This window comes from Meriones unguiculatus, chromosome 18 (assembly GCF_030254825.1).
Source record: "Meriones unguiculatus strain TT.TT164.6M chromosome 18, Bangor_MerUng_6.1, whole genome shotgun sequence".
NCBI lineage: Eukaryota > Metazoa > Chordata > Mammalia > Rodentia > Muridae > Meriones > Meriones unguiculatus.
In genome coordinates, this window is record NC_083365.1 from 30,508,622 (window position 1) to 30,529,815 (window position 21,194).

The 21,194-nt window shown below is 35.3% G+C and overlaps 2 protein-coding genes across 2 annotated transcripts; both read right to left on the minus strand.

The window, feature by feature from the left end:
- Positions 1 to 1,886: 1,886 nt before the first annotated feature.
- Positions 1,887 to 5,014, minus strand: LOC132648964 (olfactory receptor 4F4-like). Its single transcript, XM_060371560.1, has 2 exons — positions 5,006 to 5,014; positions 1,887 to 2,858 (listed from the first exon to the last, which is right to left on the minus strand). Exons 1-2 carry the CDS (start codon positions 5,012 to 5,014, stop codon positions 1,887 to 1,889), a joined length of 981 nt encoding a protein of 326 aa, XP_060227543.1.
- Positions 5,015 to 7,630: 2,616 nt separating this feature from the next.
- Positions 7,631 to 8,569, minus strand: LOC110544281 (olfactory receptor 4F17-like). Its single transcript, XM_021630333.1, has one exon. It carries the CDS (start codon positions 8,567 to 8,569, stop codon positions 7,631 to 7,633), a length of 939 nt encoding a protein of 312 aa, XP_021486008.1.
- Between the last annotated feature and the right edge of the window lie 12,625 nt (positions 8,570 to 21,194).

Below are 21,194 nucleotides of genomic sequence, written 5' to 3' on the forward strand. Positions count from 1 at the left end.
GATTCATGGCTGCAGCAATCCATGATGTTAATCCTGTGGCTAGTCCTGCGTCCACTCTGGTGGAATTTACCGTGACAATGGCCTCTCTCAGCTGCTCCATCATAGTATCGAATTCTTCAGTCCAATTACATAAAATATAGCTAGACAATTGTTTAGACAGATATGCAGCACGGGAAAAATTCTCATATTGTATGCTAGTGACTCAAAGTCCAGCATACTTCCATTGACAGCCAAGTTGAGCTATTTGCCATAGTGTATCAATTTGCTCCTGCACGAGGTCAATCCATTTACTACACTTATGAATTATAAAGCTATTAAATCATTATAAAATGTTTGTACAGTTTTAAACATGTTCAGATCTTTGGTCCATTTAGAAATTATTCTGCAATATACTGCAGAGATTGAATACCTTCTTTTTCAAGTTATCCTAGCGATTCCACCACTTTATTAATAACTCTTTTGATAGAGCTATTAGAATGCTGTCTTTTCATGTGTTTTATTAGTCTTGTGATTATTTTGTACTAATTTTCTCTTGAGTAGGCATAATTTTAACTCTTTATTATCTAAATTTCCATTTCTATTTATTCTCTCATATCATAATTATTCATTTATGTTGGTTGTTACAGATTTGTGATGTTTAACTTCAGCCTGGTTACAAGACAATCATGGGAAAGGTCAAAAGTTGCCAGAATAATAGCTATTTAAAAAGAAAAAAAAAAACTTACAGTTTCCTTTACATCTTTCCTGACATTTAGAATTTCTCACTATGATGGCAGAATATTGCACACACAAGTATACACATTTGCACATAAATGAATACATTTTATTCATTGCAATACAATGGCCCAAATGAACATCTACTGAGATTGAAAAATGTCATGTCCCTGAAATGAGTTGTGGAATGCCAAAGGGTGAAAACCTTTGACTCTATTAACATATGGATTGACTTGGCTATCATGACACTATCTAACGGTCATTGAGTGGTGAATATGCCACATGTTTCTATTGTTTTACATATGCTATTTCATTGCTTCTGTAACAACCATATACAATACATACCACGATCTCCTTTCTATTAATGTGGGAACCAAACCTCACAAAGGATAAATGATTACTCTTAATCATGTTTAGGAAAGTTGAGGTAGAATTGAACCCAACATCTTTTAACTAATTAATTTTAACTAATTAAAATTCTGATAATGGAAAATGGTAGATGTATGTAAGTCATATGCTTTGTGTCAAACATAGTAAGGGGCTTCAACACGCTTAATATTTTTACTGTTTTACAACAAATTTCTCTGTGCCACAGGTTGTAAAGCGCCTTGAAATGAAAACATGTCAGCAATTTCAGTCTTCCTATTATACATGATAATGCACTAATAGACCATGCTTCATTATAGTAGCAGGAGATACATCATACATAGATTGCTACCAGGTAGTAATATTATTTATGAATCTCAGTAGGTGACATATAAACTCTTATTTTTGAGAACTTTTTTTTTGGTTAGGTGAGTAGTAATTCTTTTCTATTGCTTCTATGAAAAATAAGCCAAATAAAATTTTCTTTAACGTAAAATAGTGCAGGTTATACCTTTTATTATCTTAAACACAAAAGTATCCAGAAAGTCACGGTTATGCAAATATAATAACATAATGATTACTTTAATTGTTCTACAATTATTGAAAATGTATTTTGAAGTAGTGGTATTAATTTTGAAACTATATTAAAACTATAAGCTATGATTGTATACAATAAATTGAGGCACTATTAGATCCTCTTTAGCAATTTGTATGTGAGGTAAATTGGAATTTTATAATTGACACAAGGTCTGCTGAAGAATTTAGTAACTTCTTTTCATTATCTCAATCATATGGTTACAGAAGATCTAAGACTTTACCCCAAACTTTAAATTCCATTGTCTTAGACGTCTCATTGCTGTTTTCATCTCTGCGTTCCTCAATGTGTATATAATAGGATTCAAGAGAGGAGTGACCACAGAATAAAACACAGCAAAGAATTTATCTAATGACTTGATGGGAAAGGGCCAAGCATAAATGAAGATGCAAGGTCCAAAGAACAAAATAACTACTGTGATATGTGCAGTCAGTGTGGACAGAGCCTTAGATGACCTATCAGAGGGGCGGCGCTGGATGGTCATCAGAATGATACTATAGGAGATGATTAGGAGAACAAAAGAACACAAAGTGAGTATACCACTGTTGGCAATGACCATGATGTCCAACCTATATGTGTCTGCACAGGCAAGTTTGAGCACTCTGGGAAGGTCACAATAAAAACTGTCAACCTTATTGGGACCACAGAAAGGTAAGTTCACTGCAAAGGCCAATTGACTCACTGAGTGTAGAAAGCCAATTCCCCATGCAGTAGCCACAATGCCAACACATACATTACCACACATAATTGTCATGTAGCGTAGAGGCTTACAAATTGCTACATATCTGTCAAAGGCCATGGCGATGAGTGTCACCATCTCACTACCCCCAAAGAAGTGAAGGAGGAATATCTGTGCAAAGCAGCCCTTGACAGAGATGACTTTGCGTTTGCAGAAAAAATCAGCAATCATCTTGGGGGCTGTGACAGAGGAGAGACACAGATCAATGAATGAAAGGTTGGCCAACAGGAAGTACATAGGGGAGTGGAGGTGGGAATCAGATACCACAGTTATGACAATAAGAATGTTTCCAAACACAATTCCTACATAGAAAACAAAGAAGAATGCAAACATAAAGATCTGAAGTTCCCAAGAATCGGAGAGTCCAATAAAAATAAATTCAGTCACCACAGATTGATTTGTTTCCCTTGTTGATTCATTCCAGAAGAGAGTCTCTGCACTGGCCTTGGAGTAAAGACAAAGGAAAGGAAGTCAGGGTTGATACATGCAATTTCTAGCCTCTGCTCATTCATTAAGGACTTGCTATGATCTATTTCAGAAAAGCTCCCAAGTTATGAATAAAAAGTCATAATTTATACTACATTACTTCCTTGTTCTTCTTCTTCTTCAGGTAGACAAGCCTCCCAGATCTCCATGGTTATATACTCCATCCTAATACAATGTTGTTATCTGTTCTCCTTTCTAAGTCTGTACTGTCATCCTAGATTTCATTTACCTGTGAATGTCAAAAAATAAAATAAAACTATAATGTATAGAATAGTCCCTACATTATTTTATGTTAAAGTCCTTAGTAATAAACAAATTTACCAAAATTAAATACAAGGTGAAAATTAAAAAAAAAAGACAAAACAAGTAAAAGTAAAGTTTTAAAAAAGTAGGTTACAAAGATCAATAACATAAAAAGACACAGATAGATATGATGAGTAATTCTTATAGGAGATAGAGAGAACTGTATTTTTTAAGTTTTTTGGGAAAATGTTGTTATTTGTTGTTTATTTGTTGATTTATTTATTCAAAACTCATTGTTCTTAGAAGATACAATTATCTCTTTATTCCAGACCTCTTTATTTATACATGCCCAGTTAAATTTCAAATTGCTGTGTACAAAGTCCTATAAAAACTTAATGATTATATTTTTTCCAAAATTGAGACATATATAATAATAAAATACTTCATGAAATTTCTTTTGGTTTGTGTCTTCTTACTCCAGTAAAAATATAATCATCCCAACATTGACAATTCATAAGGAAGAATTATTATTGTGAGATACATTATGATGTGACTAGTTCATAAATGCTTTTCTTTAGAATCATCTTATGCAATTTAGGGTGTTTATTTGTTTATTAATGTTGAACCATTTTGAGAATGTAGAAGAAAATGGAGAAGGAAAAACTCCAGATCGTATATGAATAAGATGTAGGACAAAGACGTAGGTGGTTCAAGGGTTTTCATCTGGTGAAAATCAACATCTGCCATAGCAGAAAATAAAGAATTTAAGAAATCTAATTTTCAGGAAAAGGGAATTCTGTTATTCACTGTGGGTCACATATTTAGAGCTATGTTGATAAAATGGAATCCTCATTAACAATCTTTCTACCAGCACAACCTCCTCAAAGTTCATTTGGGACGCTAAAGACTCCAGAAGTTTTAGAAGAATGTAATGATTCTCTTATTAAGTTTGCATTCAAATTTAAGGAGTTCTCTTCCATTTTCATAAAAAAATGTCATATATTATATAATGACCACAGTCCCTCTCTCTTCCTATCCCCTCTCGACTACTTCTCCTCTGTTTCCCTTCAGAAAGGGGCAGGCCTCCCAGGCTTATTAGCCAAACATGTTATAATAAAACCAGACACATCCCCTCATTTTAAGGCTGCTTTTATTTTAACAACCACAGGCCAAGCCTGATTAAAGAGAAACTATTTTCATTATATTAATTTTGAATTTAATCACTGTAATGTTGTGATTTTCATGATCATGTTTTACCTTGATCTTTTAAAAAATAAACATCTTTGTAGTCATACTAATGTGAATCAGGGCTTTTGGTTTACGCTCAGATCCACTGCTTGATCCTAGATGTACTAAGAAACATTCCCATGATTTCATTTTTTCTGTTTTCAAATATTTACATAAAGCAATAAAAGCTTCTCAGAATTTCTGTACTTGTAACAATATAGTTCGCAACTTCTATGTGAAATAAATGTTCAAAACAGCATTTCCCTGGAATTAAAAAAAAGACATAAAAAAGAATATAGTGTTTTATTTTTTATTAAAGAAAATCTATATAGAATCATATCACAGAGAGTAAAGCATATGTCAAATCAGTAAAATTATGTGTATGAATCAATAATTATTGCCACTAGAACACTGATAACAAGGCTTTTTAACATAACTCATATCCTTTTTAACATAACTCATGTTAAATCTTCTAAGTGTATTATCCCTTTAGAATTTTCTATTTAATTTCCTGAAGAAAAATTTTATAGAGTTCTGCAGAATGAGTTTCCACTGATAAAAGCAGTTAACCATCAACAGAATTCTAACCCATAGTTGCTTCTACTGATGAATTTCAATCTTGCCATTCCACTTACCTCTTTCATAACTTGAAGAAAAAGCAGTAATATTGAGAGATAGAATAGTACAGAGTCCTTCTTATATATGCTTTCTGAGCACTAACGTTCTGGGAGACTGGCTTTTATGTGAACTGTCCTCCCAAGTAAACTGATTGGCTGACTGTCTTCCCAAGCAAACTAGTTGATCCATGAATGATCAGAAGCCCATGGAGGATCCAAAAGCAGCCAAACTGTCTCATGTTGTCAGAGGTTTTCCCTTGGCCTGTGGAGGAAACATGGTCTATTCCTGAGTTAGGGGACATTGTTACAGTTTCTTGGATCACTGGATTATTTTACCATATCAGTCTACGCATGACTGAAAAAAAAGTCTCATAAGAAAACAAAGGAATATTACAAAATTAAAATGTGTACAGAAAAATCAGGCAGTTAATGACAGTATTTTGATTTCACAAAGAGAGGATAATTTAAGACAGTTATGTCCACTATGTGAAGAACATATCAAAAGATTTCTAATATTAAAATCCCGTTCATATCAACCTGTCAATTTTTAAGCTTTAATCACTATGGAGGCATTTAAATGAGCTGAAATAAACAGCTAATTTTCAATTGCATCTAATAAACACATTGGAAACATGTCTCAAGTAGTGCTTCTGAGCCACCACGTGTTCCCAGTTTCTTCTGAAGGACTTCAAGCACTTTCTTCTTCCCAAGCACAGCCGCTGGAGAGCTGGCACATTAAATAAGCTTTTTCAGATCTTGGCAGTGCAACTTTAGAAAGTAAGTCTCTAGAAATACTTTAAATTGTACATTTTTTTTTGTAAGTCATAAATCTCCTTGAGGAAGACTCCCGGAGCAATAGAGTATGCTGTTATAAAATAGTGATATTCACAGGTATGACAGTTAGTCTATGTCTGAGATGACATTATACATTATCATAGAAGAGCAGGCAAGAAAAAACACAACATTTTAATATTGTTGATTATCCTACTTATCTTTCTCTTTTTTGTTTTGTTTTTTCATGATAATATTTATTAAACATTTGTGACAATTCATGTTGAAACATTGGATCTTGTCCCTTATTTTAAATTTCAGAGTATTTTGGATATCAATACTTGTTTTATTACTCAAATATCTATAATATATCAATTAATCTTTTTATAGATAAAGACTTGATTTCATTTTTTTTCTGTATTTAGCAACCTTTTGTAGAAAAATACTTTTATAGGAATGCTGAGACAATCAAACTCATAAAAAAAAAATCACCACATAACCCCCCATCCATTGCCAGAAACATAAAGGCTCATTGTAAGCTTTCTTTTTGTTACTTCTATATTTCATCAATGTTGTTATCTACACAATGGGCAGGAGAGAAAATCAATTGCTTGACCTCTCTCATTTTCTTATGTCCACAGAGCTCCATTAAAAAAAAAAAATACAACCTTGAAAGAACACTGTCCCCCTCCTGAAACTGTAAACACAAAACTTAGGATCAATATATTTTAAATGTTAGAAACTCTCATGTTTTAATGTATTTTCAGTCAAAATTTGTTACACTTTAACAGTGCTCTGAAGACCAAACATTCCCTGTTGGAGACCATATCTTTTTTTTTTTAATTTTTTATTAATTACACTTTATTTTTTTTTCTCTTTTTTTTTATATCTTGTAAATTTTTTTTTCTTTTTTTTTTCCTTTTATTTTTTTTATCAGTTACATGGAGACCATATCTTTAGCTTAATTTAGCATTGCCCACAGCTTCGTAAAGAGCTGTTGCTTGTGTCTAGCTAATTTAGGTAATTCTAGTATCATTTGATTTCTGTAAGCATTAGAGAAAGTGGCTATTTAAGACAGCCTTTTGTATCAATAGCATGATTCAATATAAAAGTGAGCTCACTGACTTTCGCCAAGCTGTCTATATGTAAATGTTCAAAGTCAGGTAGGCAATTAAAATGGTTCCAATAATTCTTGTCAATTGATAGGTTGTACACTTTTCTAAGTCACGGAAAAATATATTGGAAACGTAAAATGAGCTTTTTATCTGAGAAATAACAAAAGCATTTTTCCCATACTTACATCACCCAGTTTTATGATGCCTCAGTCTCCAAAAAATTTACCTTCAAATTAGAAGCATGAAATATGCTTTAATTACCAAATGCTACTTATCTTTTTTTAAAATACATTGTTGGTTTAGTTAAACCTATATTTTATCCATTGGATACACATAATTTCTGTAAGAAATATCTATTAATAATGATTGTTGTTTTATCTGCATAAATATGTGGATAAAGGTACTTTTCACACCTGTATGCACCAACAAAATAACATAAAAATCTGTGCATTAATTGCTGACTATAACTGATATATATATATATATATATATATATATATATATATATATATAATACAAATACATCAATACAATACAAAACTTAAAAACAATAAAAAATTAATTATGTTGATTGAAAAAAAAACATATGTAACACTGTTATTTTGTAACCAGCAGAAGCTTTTGTAACTCCATGTCAATTGAAATTCTTTGGTAGGTACACTCCCTAAGTTTCTAAAAACAGTAAATGATGTTTTATTCCTATAGTACTAATATTGAGAGTATATCATATTACTATGTGTTTTTATTAATAAATTTGCTATGTAATTTCCCTAGAACTTAAAACCCGTCTACTTAGCCTTCCGATGGCCAACTTCATATCTTTATTCCTTAAAGTGTAGATAGTAGGATTTAAGACAGGAGTGACAACAAAGTCAACAATAGCAAAGAAATTATCTAGTGACTTAGTTGGGAAAGGCCACACATAGAGAAACATGCATGGGATGAAAAACAAAACCACTACGGTGATGTGAGCCGATAGAGTGAAGAATGCTTTGGATAAATCAGTTGAAGAATGTTGCCGGACAGTGACCAGGATAAAAATGTATGATACAATCAAGAAAAAGAAGGTACACATAGATATGAAGCCACTGTTGGCAGTGACCACAAATTCCAGTTTATAAGTATCCACGCATGCAAGTTTAATCACCCTCGGAAAATCGCAATAAAAGCTTCCTACATTGTAGGGACCACAGAAGGGTAAATTTATGACAAAAGTAAACTGAGACACGGCATGGATCATGCCTACGACCCAAGCAGCTATTACCAATATTATACACTTTTTGGGATTCATAATCATCAGATAGTGAAGAGGTTTGCAGATTGCTGTATACCTGTCATATGCCATGGCTATGAGCAGCACCATCTCAACTCCACCCATCACATGAATGAAGAACATTTGTATCATACAGCTGTGGAAGGAAATGACTTTACAACCAGTAAAAAGGTCAGATATTGTCCTAGGAACCGTTGTAGATGAAAGGCCCAAGTCTATGAGTGATAGGTTGGCCAGTAGAATATACATGGGAAAGTGTAAGTGAGAATCAAAAATCACTATGAACACAATAAAGAGGTTTCCAAAAATAATCCCCACATAAAACAAGGAGAAGAAGGAGCAAAAGAAAATCTTCATTCCAAATGATTTTGCAAGTTCCAGCAAAACAAATTCAGGCACAATAGAAGCATTCGATTGGTCCATTGGATCAGAATGTAGAGGAGGTCCTGAAAGACAAGATGAATTATTTTAAGTCACCAAAAGTAAGATTAAATGTTAGTAATTTAAAATTTATTATTGTATCAGAGATCCAGCTCAACAGTATACAAGTTGCTTAGCAAACAATTTCTATTAGTAACAAATATTTTTTAGTTGGTGTAGACTATTTATAAAATATGAGGAGCACAGAGCACAAGAGATTTATGGAGGTTGAAAAGCTCTTCATTCACAGTGATGCACGACATTAAATTATATTGATTAATAAAAAACTTATGAGACAATTTATCTAGTTGGATAAAATACATTGAACAATTTCTTTAAAATTCAGGTGAAATAAAGAGATAGTGAGAACTGTAATCATAAATGACGACAGTAGTCCAGAGAATTAAAACTCTGTAAAAATATTAACATGGTTTTCAAAAGTTATTTAAAAAGATTATTTTAAAACTGTAATCAAAAATAATAAAAATTTCAGAGGACTTTTGTTGTAGGCACCAGTCCTGTTTCATCTCTTTTACTGCTTTCAATGTCTATCTTGTTTTTCCTTCTGAATGAGAATTAAAAACCTTCCCTAGGATCCTCCTTGTTGTTTAGCTTCTTCAGGTCTGTAGATTTTCATACATTTATTCTATATAATATGGCTAATAACCACTTATAAGTGAGTATATACCATGTGTGTCTCTTTGCTTCTGGGATACTTCACTCAGAATGATGTTTTCTAGTTCCATCCATTTGTCTGCAAATTTTATGGTAGTCTTGTTTTTAACTGTTGAGTAGTATTCCATTGTATAGATATACTACAATTTATGTATTTATTCTTCAGTTGAGGTACATCTACGTTGTTTCCAAATTCTGGCTATTATGAATATAGTTGAGCAAATGTCTTTGTTGTATGGGTGAGCATCTTTTGTATATATGCCCAGGAGTGGTATTATTTGGGTCTTGAGGCAGCACTATTCCCAGTTTTCTGAGAAAGTACCAGATTGATTTCCAAAGAAGTGTACAAGTTTGCATTCCCACCAGCAATAGAGGAGGATTCCCCTTTCTCCACATCCTCTCCAGCATTTGTTGTCACTTGAGTTTTTTTTTAACTTAATCAGGAGGGAATCGGGGATCTAAGAAGATGCAGAGACTCACAGCCAAACTTTGGACAGAGCACAGGGAGTCCTATGGAAAAATGGAAATATAAGAGGACTTGGGGGGGTGGATAGAAGCCACACAAAGAGACCAACAAAGCTCCTTTTTCTCCCCAAAAAGAGCAAGGCCAGGAGGATCTGCACAGATGTACCATACATAGAGAAGACCTAGATCCCATTCTCAAATGCCCATAGACACCTCAGTCTCCATATGGGTTCCCTAGTAGGGGGAGAAGAGACAGTCTCTGACATGAACTCCATTGCCTTCTCCTAGTTCACTTCTCCCTGCTGGGGTCACTTAGCCAGCCCACAGAGGAAGAGTCCTGATGGGATCTGATAGGCTAGGGTCAGATAGTAGGGGAGGAAGACTTTCCCTATCAGTGGGCTGGGCTAGGGAAGAAGGATAGGGGAGGAATGGTGAGGGGAAGGCCGGACTGGTAAGAGACAGGGAAGGGGTTGCAACTGGGAAACGAAGGGAATAAATTATAAACAAATAATAATAATATATTTGACAAAGACCCAATAACTTTGTGAGATGAGTAAAATAATAATAATAATAATAATAATAATAATAATAATAATAATAAAATTAAGTGAACATCATGGGATAGAATAAAATGTGAGTCAAGACACTCAAACAACTTATTTATTACTTGTGTCAGCTGAAAAGGTGACTCAGTGATAAGGTGCCTTCCTAGCACATGTAGGTTTGGTTCTTTGTACCAAAAGAAAGAAGAAAAAAAAAAAAAAAGGAAGAAAGAAAGAAATTATTATCTACATAAGCTTGCCACTCTGCCAAAACTAAAACATATTTTATCTTGTGCTTGGATTCAGATGCTTTAGAGAAAATAAAGCTAAAATCTTTATAATATTAAAATAATTAAACTATACAGGACTGATACTGAAAACCTACCAGGCAAAGTGAACAATGATATAAAGAACTAAGAAATGTAACTGTTTACCTCGGTGTGTGTGTGTGTGTGTGTGTGTTACAATTTTAATTAGCAAAATTTATTGTTCTTAACAACTCATTCAGAGTGGCCAGCACTGGTCCACACTAAGCAGGGAACCAAAGTCCAGTGAAACAGGTTTATTTGTATATCACAAGAGGGAAGTTATTTTAATGCTTAAGGTAAGTATTTGAAATAATATACAAATAATTTTATCTCCAAACTTTTTTTGAGAAATGCTTCTTCTGGAATTCTACTATACAGATGATATCTCCTACAACAAATATTCATCAGGCTTTATTAACAGATGTAAGGCTTTATGGCAATTTAAATGAGATCCATTAGGCATAAGTTTATCAAATATACATAACTGGCCAGAATAATGAACTTAAAAATTGATGATGATATTTATAACAGCATTGAAATTGTTCTTTAAAATTTTGAGAAGGAAGTCATTAGCATAGTTCATCATCTCCAATTACAATGATAGCTTGTCACTTTTCAGAGCTTCTAATTTTTATTTTTAGATTTAAGGAATTTTTCACTGTAGATATTATATTCATATCTGTTCTTTCCCTGAAACAGCAAATGGTCTAGGAACTTAAAGGAATGATAGATTTATCAAAGTTTCTTGAAGACCAGTTGCTTGACTCATAACTGATGAAAAAGAGAATATTAATGATTTTACTACACATTTTTATTTCACAAATGATATTATCTCTGGAGAAGTTACAGATAAATCAGTAAAGGGCTCTGTTTAAATTTTTTGGGTTTAAAGAAAAATTTGGGTTTTGTATAAAACTATTCTAGGATGGAAATTTCCTAGGGAATTCCACACAGGCAGTGACAAATCATGTTTTGTGTTGACCATGGCTGGCCTTTCTGAATGAATTCAGGTAATAACAAAATTACCACAAGAAAAATGGATTTTGCTGTCATCAGGCTCTGTGTGAGCAAGAATAGTGATGTGGTATGGGATAATAAGAAAGCTACAATGTTCTCATTCTGCATGGTATGACAGGTATGTATATTTGAGAATTTCTTTTTTTTTTTTTTCAATGCAGTTTATTCAGGAACCTTGAACAATCATCTGACCCTGGGGAAAGCCAGCCCACAGCTTAAATAGCTTCTGGGTAGCCAACCCCAGCGTGCCACGTGGGCAATGCAGATAGGTCCACATACATGGAAGCAAGCCAGATCCTCAGCCTTAGCCAAATGTGGAGTTGTCTGTGACAGAGGGCATTCACCATCGGGAAGGTGGAAGGCAGAAACCAGCTCCATCTTTAAGGCGCGGCATTTCGCAGCTCTCTACAGTTCCCCCTTTTTGTTTTAGACGCATCAGGCAAGAGTAGAGGTCTGATCTCTGATATTAGAAATAAATTGGGACTTTGTACTGATGTTCATTTAGGTGTCATCCACCCAAAGAGCATCAGACCCGTCTGATACCTTTTTCTCAGAGGCGGGACCTGGGGATTTCTGAATTACATTGGTAGATTTAGAAATCATATTACTATCAATTTAATGCTGCCGAAACTGTATTTGTCTCAGAGGGTAGGTGCCAGTTATATTTTTTAAAGAGAAATACCTTAAACTATATGAAACATATTTGTTTCAAGATACAATTGTTCACTTATATTGGGCTCTGTATAAAACTATCCTAAGATGGCATTTTATTGTACTAATAATATCCAATTTTTTAAAATGTGATTTCTACTTTGAAAAAAAATTGGAAAAACTTGATACATAAAGAATGTGATAATGTCTGAATCAATAAAATGCTTTGAAGAACAGGCAGAAGAGGAGACGCTCGAAGGGAGAAAACAGAAGAGTTGGAAAGACAGAGAAAAGCAGTGACAGATGAAAAAGGAGAGAAGCCTGAAGCAGAAACAAGGAGGATAAAGTGATGACAAGATGGTGATATACTGAACAACTTTAAGTTGCCCACTATGCTTTCAAGCAGAACATACTGTGCACTATGAACTCCTCACTGAAAAGATTTTTTTGGATTTCCATGCACTGTTAGTCTACATGTTTACTGGAAGGATAGAAAGCAGTAGAGTAACTGCGGAGCAAATTACTACTAGTGTCAAGGTACTAATAATGTGCACTAATTCATGTGACAGTGATATATGAAGGGATGAAGCAGGTGTTTGGTGTTTTTTGGAGTTGTTCAGATAACTTACAGATGAGTCATCTTCCAAAAGAACTAGAAAATCCTTGATCAAAATAAGCCTTTATTTTTTAGGTAGAGTTTTGTTTACCTTGGTTCTAATATTTATACATTTTCATTAGAGTTAACTAAAGCATGGAAATCTCTCTCTTTCCAATACAGTAATATCTATATGAAATCATTCCTGGAACACACAGAAAAGCTTCAAGATAATGTAATACAAAAATATTTATAAAAGTGGCAACAAACTTGTTCATATAATAAGCAAAATTATAGTTCCCCTAAAGGTACAGGGGACTTGCATTTTATACTCTCTTATACTTGCTGAATTCTAGTCATGTGCTAACTATAAAACATGAGTAGTTAAATAAACAAATAGCTATAAAATGAGTATTTAAATAACCATAAAACATGAATATTTAAATAAAGGTCTTACTCTTTTACAAACATCCTGGATGATGATGATGACTAAATCCAGATGTTCCTAGAGAACTTGTTTGCAAAAGCAATAAAAACACAGCAAAACAATTTCCTAGTTTTATCCCACAAGATGAAAAATAAAACAAAAGCAAAATGCAGTGCTTTATTTCTCTTGCCTCAGCACTGTTGACCTAGGAGCATAAAGCTCCTAGGAGTACACAGGAGCAAGGTACCCATAGTGTTTCATGATTTTCCTGGTGGTGATGACTTAAAATCTGGCTATCTGTAATAGCCAGAACCTGGAAACTACCCAGATCTTCCTCAATTGAGGAATGGATACAGAAATTGTGATACATTTACAGAATGGAATACTACTTAGCAATTAAAAACAAGGAAATCATGAAATTTACAGACAAATGGTAGGAACTAGATAAGACCATCTTGAGCGAGGCATCCCAGAAGCACAAAGACACACATGGTATACACTCACTTATAAGTGGATATTAGACATATAATATAGGATAAACATGCTAAAATCTGTACACCTAAAGAAACTATTCAAGAAGGAGGTCCATGGGTAAGATGATCAATCCTTGCTCAGAAATGCAAACAGGCTGGACATTGGAAGAGGGAGTAAACAGGAAACAAGACAGGAGCCTACCACAGAGGGCCTCTGAAAGACTCTACTCAGCAGGGTATTGAAGTAGATGCTGAGGCTCATAGCCAAACTTTGGGCAGAATGCAGGGAATTATGAAAGAAGAGGGAGATAAAAAGACCTGGAGGGGACAGGAGCTACACAAAGTGAGCAACAGAACTAAGAAACCTGGGCCCAGGGATCTTTTCTGAGATTGATACTCCAACCAAGGACCATAAATGGAGATAACCTAGAGCCCCTGCACAGATTTAGACCATGGCAGCTCAGTCTCCAAGTGGGTTCCCTAATAAGGGGAACAGAGACTGTCTCTGCCATGGAATCAGTGGCTGGCTCTTTGATCACCTTCCCCTGAGGGGGTGACAGCCTTACCAAGCCACAGAGGAGGACAATGCAGCCAGTCTTGATGAGACCTGATAGGCTAGGGTCACATGGAAGGGGAGGAGAAACTCCTCTGTCAGTGGACTTGGAGAGGAACATGGGAGGAGATGAGGGAGGGGGGGTGAGATTGAGAGGGAATGAGAGACGGGCTACAGCTGGGATACAAAGTGAATAAACTGTAATTAATATAAAAGAGAAAAAATAATTAATATAAGAGAAAAAATGTCAATCATTGAGGGTCTAGGGGTAGATGCAATTGATATAAGCTCAAAGAAATGCAGACACATGTTGAGCAAAGAATACTAATAGAGTCATGGATTCTTGCAAATGGGGGAGAACTGTGAGAGAACTCATTTGACTACTTGATTCTATTTAAAATAGCTGAGTGTGATTAACAGAGCATCAACAGCAAAATGTTGAAAAGTCCAGATCAAATGCCAGATATCCTAAACTCCAGTGCACTGGTCTTTTTCAATAATACTATACCAACGATTATGAGGAATAGTTATAAAATCTCAGAATGATAAGTATTTGTTAGGATCAATTTATTCTATTACAAGGACCCTGTTAGTGTTTGAACTTGTATTCAGTTTGACAAATCTATATACCACCCCATTACTACCCTATTTCCTTGATGGGGTATTCCAATTTTTCTTTTTTGTTTCTTCAAACATCCTGGCCAGTACTGAAGCAGTTGTAATGAAGAAGAACTTTTATCTACTTAATTTCTATAGTAGCCTTTACCATGGGGCAGATTATTTTTAAGTTTGGGCATAGCCCCCAATTTTATGCATTGTCTAGAGCATTCAAACATTGGGGGGAAAAGTGTAGAAGCACTCCAGAGCATTGGAAGCCATGTCTTGAGATTATTCTTAGCAGTTTTGTAATATAATCTGATCTTTATATATGCAGGAAATAGCTGATACCAGATATCTGCTTGAAAGAGTTGAACATGAAGTTTATAATTATCTGAGGGCTACAAAAAGCAGAAACACATATCTCTTTAAAAACATTTACACCAAGGATGCAAACTGAATAATATCAAAAGGTTGTGAGCATGGGATTAATTATATGAGGCAACATAGTTAAATGAAATCTCAAAATACAAAATGATAATAAATAAAAAAATACTTTCAAAGGTGACATGTCTGACATAAGTATTTTACATATGGGAGTTTAGAGGGATAAAGAGATCAGAGCAGCTATGATGGGAAGGTTTTAAATGTAAAATATCCCTTACCTCTGTCAAGCAAGAGAGGTACACTTTAAGAGAAGAAAATTTTAAGTAGATTATTCTTCATCTCTCTAAGCAATGCCCCTGAAGACTACGGCATACGTATAATTTTTATAGTGAAAAATAAGCTAATTAGTTGCTCAGGAGAGTGACCTATTGATGCAGTGGAGGTGGCCAACACCCAGCTCATTAATAGCTCCTATTGGGAAATGGATTTTGTGACACTGGTTTTCTCAAGAGAGAAGTATCAGAAGAATTGCTTGGTTTTGTAAGAGGGAAAAATAAGAAGTAGCTGAGGTCATGTATTAGCTATTGCAAAAATAACTTCTTTTAGGAGTGATAATCTTATTGTATGAATTATTTGAAAGTTAGTAAAAGTATATATATATTCCAAAGGTAGATAGCTGTACCTATACCCTTGATTTGTGTATCAAATTGAAAATAATCTAGAATTTCATCTGAAAACATATTTCCTTTGTTAGTAAGGAAGAATATGTAAACCCTTACTGTTTTATTTTGACAAATGGTTGCCCAAGAAAGCCTACACATGCTGCAAAAGCAGAAGATAAAGATCTATTTTGAAAATTTTAACTTTTATCATTTGAGATCATTGATTATTAGTAAAATTTAGAAGTCATTGTTTCAATTTGTTCAGAGACTTTGGAAGAACGATGTAGGTGTTTGTTTTGAATTGTTTGAATAAAGAGTCTAGTTACCTGAGAAGAAGATCATTATTTAACAGCATATAAATAAAATCAAGAGAACAATCTTAGTGATTCTTCTCATAGAAGCTGGTCTTTGTCATTTATGTATTCTCAGGATCTGATGGAGGGTTCAGTCAAATAATGAAAACTGCCTTTGTTTATAAGTGTGTTTATTTTTGTAATTTTTAATTTTTTTAATGTTTATTAATTTTTATATTAATTGCAGTTTATTCACTTTGTATCCCAGCTGTAGACCCCTGCCTCATTCCCTCACATCCCACCCCCCTTCTCCTTTCTCCTCCCATGACCCTCCCCAAGTCCATTGATAGGGAGGTCCTCCTCCCCTTTTCTCTGACGCTAGCCTAGCAGGTCTCATCAAGACTGACTGCATTGTCTTCTCCCATGGCCTGGTACAGCTGCTCCCCCCTCAGGGGAAGGTGATCAAAGAACCAGCCACTGAGTTCATGTCAGAGACAGCTCTTGTTCCCTTTACTAGAGAAATCATTTGGACACTGAGCTGTCATAGCCTACATCTGTGCAGGGGTTCTAGGTTATCTCCATGCATGGTCCTTGGTTAGAGTATCAGTCTCAGAAAAGACTCCTGGGCCCAGGTTTCTTGGTTTTGTTGCTATTTTTGTGGAGCTCCTGTCCCCTCCAGGTCTTTGTAACTCTCCCTTCTTTCATAAGATTCCCTGTACTCTGCCCAAAGTTTGGCTATGAGTCTCAGTATCTGCCTTTGATACCCTGTTGGGTAGTCTTTCAGAGGCCCTCTGTGGAAGGCTCCTGTCCTGTTACTTGTTTTCTCCCTCTTCCTGTATCTATCCCATTTGTTTTTCTGAGTAAAGATTGATCATCTTACCCAGGGTTGTCTTTCTTGCTTAGCTTCCTTAGGTGTACAGATTTTAGTATGTTTATCCTATATTATATGTCTGTTATCCACTTATAAGTAAGTAATTTGCAGGCAAATGGTGGGAACTAGAAAAGATCATCCTGAGTGAGGTATCCCAGAAGCAGAACGGAACACATGGTATATACTCACTTGTAAATGTGTTTGTTTAAAATGTGTTGATTAGATTTGTACTTCATTTTGTCTTTTTCAAAAATAAAATCATTCTTTTTAGGTCAATAGAAAAAAATGTTGAATGCTAGCTGATCCAAAAATTTTGAAAAATAATAATGTAATACAATATGATGTAATATAATAAAATAGGAGATTAAAATGGAGCATACTTCTGCGAGACATTTTAAAAAGAAAAATAAAGTTTCATATACACAAACAAACATAATTATACTTCTATGTTTTTGGTTTTTGTTGTTGTTGTTGTTTTTGGTTTTTTGAGAACTGCCTGACTCTGCTCCCATAGTGCTGGGATTGACAGGTGCTTGCCACAGTGCCAAACATAATGGAGTGAGCACATGGAAACCCTTGGTATCATCTACTCAGGTATTTTCTTTGGGACTATTATATTCTTAGTTGTGCTTTTGATGTTTCAGCAGTGAGACTAACATTCAGCAAAGAAGGAAGATATTGGATAGCTGAATTAAAAAAAAAAAACCAAAAACAAAAACTGAGAATGAAGACACTGAGTAACAAATTGAGAATGATCAATGTTTCTAAATTCAAGAAACCCCTCTAATCCAAACTTCAGACATCCATCTCTGGCAAAATAAAGGAACTGATGATGTGATGAATGAAGCAATGTTATGAAGAAAAACATGAAGGGCAAATATATCATTGGAATATGTTGTGTTTGAATAATAGTGGTGATTATTGGCTCATACATGTGAATGTTTGGTCATCAGGGAGTGGCACTACTTGAGAAGGATTACAATTTGTAGCTTTCTTAGTGGAAGTGTGTAACTGGAGGTAGGCTTTGAGGTTTCAAAAATTCAAGGCAGGTCCAGTGGCTCTCTCTTCCTGCTGCCTGAGATTCTGGATGTAGAATTATCAGCTACTTGCTCAGTTTCGTGTCTTACTGCTTGCAACCATGGTCCTTACCATGATGAGAATGAACTAAACCTCTGAAACAGTAAGCAAGCTCTGATTAAATGCTTTAATTCAAAACAGTTACCATGGTCATGGTGTCTCTTCACAGCAACACAAAACTAAGACAGAATTTGGTACCAGGGACTGGGATATTGCTGTAACAGGTCTGACTATGCTCTTTGTTGGAAGAATATTTAGTAGTTTGGACTAGTAGGAACATGGAAGAGAGTGATAAATTGATTTGAACTATAGAGGCCAGGTTCAAAAAGTTCCAAAGTGAAGAATATTAGTAAGCAGCTTAGAGACTATTCTTGTAATATTTTGGTGAAGAATGTGGCTACTTTCCACTCTTTTCCAAAAAAAAAAATCTGAGACTAAGTTGAATAGTTTTGGATTAATGGCATTGACAGAGGGGATTTCAAGATAGCCTAGCTTTGACTCTGTTTTGTGGCTTTTAGTGGTCACTTTTATGCTTGCCTGTAATAAAAAGGGTCAAGCTAAGCAAGGAAAATAAAGTACAGTTTGAAGAGAAAAGGAGCACCAGAAAAAGAAATGGAGCTAAGTCCAGTGTTCAAGGAGAAAAAATAAAATTACTTAAAGAGAAGCCTGACACTAAATGGAAAAAACCTTGGGGCAAGACCCCTAAGCTAATCTCCAAATGTGTGCAAAGGAATTAAAGAAAAGCTTAAGCAGTGAAAGAAACTATGAAAAAACAGAAACCTGATTAAAAAAAATGTATTTGAATAAGGTGGGCAAGTTCTAGCATCAGCAAGCAGCACAACTTGGTAGCTTTGGCCAGATGGTTCTGGCTTTAGAGTCAATAATAGAGTCAAAAAATAAGGTGTAGAATCTCCCTCCACAGCCAAGGAAAACCCCTGATTTCAAGTGCAACATGGGTCATGGGTGTTCCTGTTTGGAGGCTTAGAAAAGCCACTGCATGAAGCTGTGAAGATAAGCCCTGGATTGTGTTGGAGACACCAAGATGTCGGAGATGCTGGAGTTGTGGGGCATTTGCTAACAAAAGCTTCACATTTGGTATGGAATTAGTCCAAGAGAAAGGAGTATATTGCTTTCAACAAACTTGAAAGGAGTTGGATATCTGAAAGATAATGTCTCAGTAGGCGTTCCATTGCTGTGAAGAGACCCTCACCCTTGGGAAGTCTTAGAAAAGAAAGTATTTAATTGGGTCATGCATACAGTTTTAGAGGTTTACTCCATTCTCATCTTCATGGAGAGCATGATGGCATTCAGGCAGACATGGTGCTGGAGAGTAGCTGAGAGCTTTACATATGGATCCATAAGCAGGAGGAAGAGAGAGGGCTTGATCTTGGGCTTGACATGGGCATCAAAACCTCAAAGCCCAGAGCCTTGAACTCATTGGCACAGAAGACAACTTCCTGAACAAAATACCAACAGCTCATGCTCTAAGATCAACAATTATTAAATGGTACCTCTTGAAATTGAATAGCTTCTGTAAGGCAAAGGACACTGTGATCAGAACAAACCGTCAGCCTACAGTCTGGGAAAAGATCTTCACTAACCTTATGTATGGATATTAGAGGGCTAATATATAATGAAATCGAGAAATCAAACACAAATAAGCAAAATAGCCTAATGAAAATATGGCGTATAGAACTAAGCAGAGAGTTCTCAACAGAGGAATATTGAATGGCCAAAAAGCAATTAGGAAATGCTCAACTTCCTTAGTCATAAGGGAAATGAAAATCAAAATGACTCTGAGATTCCATCTCACAACTGTCAGAATGATTAAGATCAAAATCTCAAGCAACAGCACATGCTGGCAAAGGTGTGTAGAAAGGGAAACCCTCCTCCATTGCTGGTGGGAGTGCAAATTTGTATAGCTACTTTGGATATCAACCTGGCACTTTCTCAGAAAATTGGAAATAGCTTTATCTCAAGATCCAGCTATACCTCTCCTAGGTATATACCCAAAAGACTCTCTCCCATAAAACAAGGACATTTGCTCGACTATGTTCAAAGCAGCTTTATTCAAAATAACCTGAATCTAGAAACAACCTAGATGTTCCCCTACTATAGAATGGATAAAGAAACTGTGGCACATTTACATAATCAAATACTTCTTTGATATTAAAAGAAAAGAAATTATGAAATTTGCAGGGAAATGGATGGAACTAGAAAAGATCATTTTGAGTGAGGTAACTTAGACCCAGAAAGACATTTATGGTATGTACTCACTTTTAAGTGGATTTCAGCCATATGGTACAGGATAAGCATACAATAAGATCCAGACTCAAATAAGATAAATAAGAAGAAGGTCCAAGGGAGAATGTATAAATTTCACTCAAAAAGGGAGATAAAATATCCAGAGGTAGTCACTCAAGAGAGGGAACAATGTAGGAGAAGGAGCACAGAGAATTAAGAGGGTAGATAACTGACTTAGAGAGAACGGGGGTAAAAGGACAGAAGGACAGAGAAAAGAGAAGCTGAGAGTGGGGTTATATCTGTGACAAACTGGAGACCTAAGTCAGGGTAGGCTCCTGGAAGAATATGATGGGGACTCAAGCATAGACTGCTAGTAGTAGAGCCAGAGAGACTGAAGAGGACATACCCTAAGTAGACTACTCTCCTAGCAGCACAGGCGGGGTTGGGGTACCAATATTGCCACAAAGACTTTGACCCAAAATTTACCCTGTCTACAAGATGTGAAAGGAGGAAAATAGAGCAGATAGACCAGAGGTTAAGGAAGTGGCCAACCAATGCCTGGCCTCTCCAACCTGATGGAGAGTGCCAATCCCTGAGAGTGTGAAGGAAGCTTTGCTAAATTTACAACAGGAGTCTGAAGGAATTGTCTCTGAGAGGTGCTATCGGCAGTGCCTCAAAACAGATGCTGAGCCTCACAGCCAAACATTGGGTTATGCCCAGGGCTTCTTGTGGAAATGTGGGAGGACAGAGAAAAGGACCTGGGGGTAACATGAGCTCCACAAGAAGACCAG